Genomic DNA, 6,575 nt, shown 5'->3' on the forward strand with positions numbered 1-6,575 from the left:
GCTTCTATCGGTGTACTCTTTTATTTTTTTTATTTGTTTCAGTCATTTGACTGTGGCCATGCTGGAGCACTACCTTTAGTTGAACAAATCGACCCCAGGGCTTCTTCTTTGTAAGCCTAGTGCTGATTCAATCGGTCTCTTTTGCCAAACCGCTAAGTTACGGAGACGTAAACACACCAACATCTGTTGTCAAGCGATGGGGGGGGGACAGACATACAAACATACACACACATATATATATTCGACGGGCTTCTTTTAGTCTCCGTCTACCAAATCCACTCACAAAGCTTTGGTTGGCCCGAGGCTATAGCAGAAGACGCTTGCCCAAGGTCCCACACAGTGGGACTGAACCCGCAACCATGTGGTTGGTAAGCAAGCTACTTACCACACAGCCACTCCTGAGCCTATGTCTAATGTTAGTGTTTTTTATTCCTTTCTCTTTTCCGGTTTCTTTCTTGGTCCTGGCAGAATACCCAGGTGTCAGATGCTGATCCACGCATATTCCAAAATCCTCACACATTCCATGTTACAACCAAGACCGACATAAGCGTGTCCGATCATGTACTCTCAGCAGACAGCAAGCATGACTTTGAGAATTGGTGGGATGGTTTCCAGCAACACCTGCTCGATCAAGGTAACTTTGTTCGTTTGTTTCTGTTTGTATTTCTGTTTTTCCAAGCTGACATGGGTTAGATGCTAGCTTCTAACCCATGGCTTTGTGTGTGAATATTCACAAAATTGCTTAACTGTTAAGCTTTTAAACTAGCTTTATCTACCCGAAATATTCTACCTGTTTTGTGTTCAAACCAGCCAGATCTGGCCCATTCCACCTACCCTAAAATGTCATTCTAAAATTTGTCACACTGTCACATCATTGAAATCTCAAAGCTACAAGATAATGAATGATTAATTCACAATGACTTGAATAAATAAATATTACATTTGATTATTTAACATCCGCTTTTCATGCTAGCATGGGTTGGACGATTTGACTGAGGTCTCGCAAACCAGATGGCTGCACCGGACTCCAATCTAATCTGGCAGAGTTTCTACAGCTGGATGCCCTTCCTAACGCCAACCACTCTGAGAGTGTAGTGGGTGCTTTTTATGTGCCACCGGCTCGGGGGCCAGTCAGGCGGTACTGGCAACGGCCACGCTCAAACGGTGCTTTTTATGTGCTACCTGCACAGGAGCCAGTCCAGCGGCACTGGCAACGACCTCGTTCAAATGCCTTTTTGTTGCTATTAATTATAAATTAACTAGTCTGTTGACAGAATTGATAAAAGACTAGTGACTCAGTTTTCATACCTGATGTCCTAACACTCACCTGTATTATCTAATAAAATGCTGATTCTTTTTCTTATTGCAGCTGCATGGAAACATGCTACAGAACAGATGATGTTGGTCCAGAAGGCATCACCACTAAATCTCCCATTATTCTTGCGTAAGAGCTCCCTCTATGATGACACACCCATTGAAGGTAAGTTCAGAGGTGTTGCACTTGTTTTCTGTTTGATGCCTCGGTCATTGTCACTATAATAATGGTTTCAAATTTTGGCACAAGGCCAGCAATTTTGGACAAAGGGAGTAAGTCCATTACATTGACCTCCCCAGTACACAACTGGTACTTATTTTGACTTTAACAGAGGACGAAAGGCAAAGTCAACCTTGGTGGCATTTGAACTCAGAATAGGAAGATGGATGAAATACCAATAAGCATTTTGTCTGGCATGCTAATGCTTCTGTCAGCCCACCTTTGTCATTATAATAATAATTGGTGTCACTTTATGAGGGCATGCCTTGACCCCATCTTCATAACCATCTTTCTCTCTCTCTCTTTCCCAAATTGTGTATCTCATCTGCAGCAAGATATCTGTTTTTGTCCCGTTTATCATACTTAAACCCCCTTATCACCAGGCACAAAACCATCTCCTTTAATATGACTCCCCACTCTTAGTTGAGGTGTTTTTGTCTTACGAGTTGCTTGGTGACCTCACTAGTGCTGGTGCTGCACTCAGTACACCTGGTAAAGAAGTTGGCATTAGGCAGAGCATCCAGCCATAGAAACCATGCCAATGCAGACAGGGCTAGGTGCAGTCCTCTTGCTTAGACACAGACCATCTATGAGAAAAGAAAAACTTTTATAGGCTCAACAGTAATTCAGAACAAGCAGGTCATCTTAATGTTATCTAAAAACGCAATATAGACACAAGTTTAGGAAATTCAGCACAGGAACAGCAGTGGATTGAATTGATTCTCCTCCTGCTTCATTACAATGAAGGCACTTGGCCTAGTGGTTTAGGGGCATTGCATTCGTGATAACAACATCATGCTTTCAATTCCTGGACTAGGTGGTGCATTGTGTTCTTGAGCAAAACTCTTCATTTCATGTTGCTTCAGTCCACTCGGCTGTTAATGGGTGACCCTTTGATTGGGGTGAATATTGTGATCTTGATCACTTCTCTGCCATGGCAACTAAGTAACCAGCTGAATGAGTTTTGGGACTCAAGGTTGTAATGTCCATGTCCCTGTAGTTGTTTGTTCCTTCTTGAACATGCCTGGCTCATACAGGCCAGTTTCCCGGTTTCATTGGCATACATGTTCCCCACCTGGACGGGATGCAGGTCCATCACAGGTGAGCTGCTAGATACAGGAGGAAAGAGTGAGAGAAAGTCGTGGCGAAAGAGTCAGCAGAAGTTTGCCATTACCTTCTGCTGGAACTGTGTGGAGCTTAGGTGTTTTGCTCATGAACACACACATCATCCGGTCTGAGTTTCGAACCTGCGATCCCTCGACTGCGAGTCCGCTGCGCTAACCACTTGGCCATGTGCCTCCACATACCCCCTTCATCCCAAGTACTGGACTGAGATTTTACTGGCCTCACCTGTAATGAAATTTGAAGTTGACTTTGCCTGGGTATCGTTTTTATTTATATTTTTATTTATTCATTTACTTATATATATATATATGTATTTGTTTGTTTTCAGACCCTGAGCACACCTGTGATCCCTTAGGAAACTCTATTGAAGACACTGAACTCTCACAGATGATATGTTCGTTAATGCATGAGGCACAGCAGATCCGTGGGGACGGGAAGTGATAGCGGAAAGAGACAGGAGACCTGTTCCCATTGTTGTAGTGGACAGGTACTACTCTGGTCATCGGACTGAACAGGACACTCTCCTTTCCCATCCTCTCTCTTTCTCTCTCTGTCTCTGTTCTGTGTGGTGTGTGTGTGTGTGTGTGTGTGTGTGTGTAAGGTTATTGAATTAAATATGACTTATATTTTTCTTCTTTCCTCCCATCACTCCCTCTCCCCAGAGCAATGAAGCAAATAGGCCGACCGACCTTTGTAACCTATGAATGCATGCGAGTAACAGAGAGAGAAAAGGGAGAGTCAGAGAGAGAGAGAAAGAAAGAAAAAAGAGAGAGGGCTTATTAAAGAATATAAGATGTGTGAGGAGAAAAACAAATTTTTTTTTAAAGACAGGTCAAAATGGAGTGTCAAAATGGTGGCTAGAATACGGTGTGACTAAATTAAGTGACGATGACAACAACAAAGAGAGCCCCGCCCCAAAATATGTATTTTAACAAATCAATAATTAAATGAATAGATACTCTTGTAAGAATAATGGTGGTAACGAGATATACAAAGGGCCTTACTTATAAATGGAGATGGATCTGGAGTTGGCGGATTTTAGCAGTGGTGGTCATATATGGATAGCGACAGATCTGGGACCATTGGTGGCCATATATGGATACAGACAAATCTGGAGTCACTGCTTACACCACAAAAATGGCTGTCTCTGGAGTTGGCGATTTTTACCAATGGTGGTCATACTTATAAATGGAGATGGATCTGGAGTTGGTGGATTTTAGCAGTGGTGGTCATATATGGATAGCGACAGATCTGGGACCATTGGTGGCCATATATGGATACAGACAAATCTGGGGTCACTGCTTACACCACAAAAATGGCTTGTCTCTGGAGTTGGTGGATTTTTTACTAATGGTGGTCATACATGGATTGCAACAGATCCGAATTAGTGGATAGACCACAAGTGATTTATAATATTATGCTGGCTACAATGGATTTTTAATGACAGGAATGTCTGGAATTAGTGGGGTTTGCTGTTCATGAATACTTCTTGTTTTTACTTCCTCACTACGAATTTTTAGCTCATTTCAACCCACCCCTTTTTCCTGTTTCTTTGTGTGTGTGTGTATATGTGCGTGTGTGTGTGTGTTTTTGTGTGACTGACTGTGTGGTGCATGTAGTTGTAAGCTTTTATTAAAATCAAGTTCCATGATACGAAGTTTAAAGTTTTATGGGTTTTACTTTTAAAGCAAGGCTCTACACACTCACACATGCACTGTTGAATAAGGCAAATATTTTGAATTTGTCATGTAAGACTCTCTCTTCAGAACTGAGTGAATTATCACACCTTCACCCATGCATGCATGCATGCGTACACACACACACACACACAAATTAAATTGTCAAAAATGAAATGTATGTATGTGTGTGTTTATAAAAACAGTATGGGCTTTTACAAAAGCAATGCAGGTATGTATGTGAATGAATGTGTGTGTGTGTGTGCACACACTTGTGTATATGCAAGTGTATGTGTGTATATATCTGCACTTGTGTATGTATGTATGTGTGCATCTTTATACCTGTGTATACAGGTGCACACTTCTGTGTGTGTGTTTTTGTACATGTATAGGTATGTGTGTGTGTGTGTGTATATATATATATATATATATAGATGTGCATCTATATACAGATGTATATATGTACATGTATGTGTGCATTTATATACATGTGTATATATATAAAGTACATATATATGTGCATCTGCAAGTCTATATATGTAGCGTGTGTGTGTATAGGTATGCATGTAATCAAGTATATAGGCATGTGTGCACACGTACAGACATCCAAATATATTCATGTATATACACACACGCACGTTTTATATATATATATATATATATATATATATATATATATATATGCACATACATTATATTTTCATACCTGCACATATGTAATGCGTACATCTGTGCTACAATATATAAGAAAGCAAGCATTCAGAGACCGAAGCCCCTGGTTAAAAAAACCTGCCTCACAAACACCCAATGGTTATATTGTCAGAAAGCAGCAGTTATCTGAAATCAGAACTGGAACTGTGGTAAATTAAATGGAACTGCATCCATTGGGAGGTTGAAAAGATGAGTAAAGAAGCATTTATCTGATTGAGTACAGATACACCATGGTTCTCTTCCCAGGCCTGCACTAAAATACATTTATTTGATGTATGTGTGTGTGTGTGTGTGTGTGTGTGTGTGTATATACTTATGAATATACAAGTGTGCGTGTCGCTGCATATATTGTGTGTGTGTGTGTAAATGTTTATATGCATGTGTATGTATATGCATGTATGTGTGTGTATGTGTATATGTGTACGCACATATATACATGCACTTATAATTGCATGTGTGTGCAGGTGTAAAGTGTTACCAATATTTTGGTCAGAATTGTAATTCTTTTATTGAAAAACAAAAGAACAAAAAAAAAAAACAAACAAAATTCTTTAAATTTGTCAAGTCTTGGAGAAAAGTTTGGACAATTAAAAGCTGTCAATGTTAAAAATCCTTTTGTAAGGAATTTCTTTGAATGTATTCACCATCCTATATATATTTTTTTTCAGTTTAATTTACATTATGAATTCCTTATTTTTTAAGTCTTTAGAAAAACAGATGCAAAAAGGAATTTTATTCTAAAATTTTCTTATTTCAAAGTGGAGGGATGGTTGTCTTTTAAACCTACTCCGCTTTATGGCCCACACCCCCAAATATACAGCATGGCCATGTAATTATTTTAATAATGGTTTATTTATTTGAAATCGCAAATGTAATAATACCTGGTTGTGTTTAATCATAGACCTTTGATTATGACTTCTAAGGTAACTCTTTCTGATCCCTTTTTCATGGACGTGTCTCCCTTTCAAATTTCCATGTTTCTAGCTGGAGGTCATCTTATTAGTTTTGTTAGTGGGTACCACAGTAACACACACTGGCCCTTTTTTTTTTTTTGTAGGATGTGGTACTTGTGGCCAAATACACAAACCTTAGTTTAAAACCATTGTAATGAGCAGATGAAGGGAGTTTATCTCTTGATCTACTTGAAATAGTTCTGATGTCTTCCTCAGATCACATCCTACTGTCTTCAGTAAAAAGATGTTTTGAATATTGTGGTACTGGATTCCTTGTACAGGCTGAATCAGTTCTGTTATTGTGTTCCCTGAGAAAACACCTGCATTCCATTAAGAAAAAACGATAAAAAAAATACAATATCCTAATGTCTCACTTAATGCATATTGGTACACAAAATATACACTCAGAATAGAGTATTTACAGATCTCTCTCCTGCTCCCCACACTCTCAGTCTCTCTCTGTCTCCCTCCCTCTCTCTTTCCTTCTCTCTCTCCCTCTCTGTCGCTCCCTCCCTCCTCTCTTTCCCCCGCTCCCTCCCTCTCTCTCTCTCTCGATTCCTCTCTCTCTCATTCCCT

At 39.8% G+C, this 6,575-nt stretch overlaps 1 protein-coding gene across 5 annotated transcripts in view; it reads left to right on the forward strand.

Moving 5' to 3' along the window:
• The window catches only part of LOC115218922 (rhotekin-2), a 222,585-nt gene extending 218,272 nt beyond the window's left edge, over positions 1-4,313 (forward strand). For all 5 annotated transcript variants that reach the window (XM_036509190.1, XM_029788935.2, XM_029788937.2 and 2 more), the window contains 3 exons: positions 469-634; positions 1,370-1,480; positions 2,988-4,313. In XM_036509190.1, coding sequence (XP_036365083.1) covers positions 469-634; positions 1,370-1,480; positions 2,988-3,100 — 390 coding nt within the window. In that variant the 3' untranslated portion in view covers positions 3,101-4,313. The remainder of the gene's footprint in view (positions 1-468; positions 635-1,369; positions 1,481-2,987) is intronic.
• Positions 4,314-6,575: the final 2,262 nt, after the last annotated feature.

The sequence above is a fragment of the Octopus sinensis genome, linkage group LG14 (assembly GCF_006345805.1).
Source record: "Octopus sinensis linkage group LG14, ASM634580v1, whole genome shotgun sequence".
In the NCBI taxonomy this organism is placed as follows: Eukaryota; Metazoa; Mollusca; class Cephalopoda; order Octopoda; family Octopodidae; genus Octopus; species Octopus sinensis.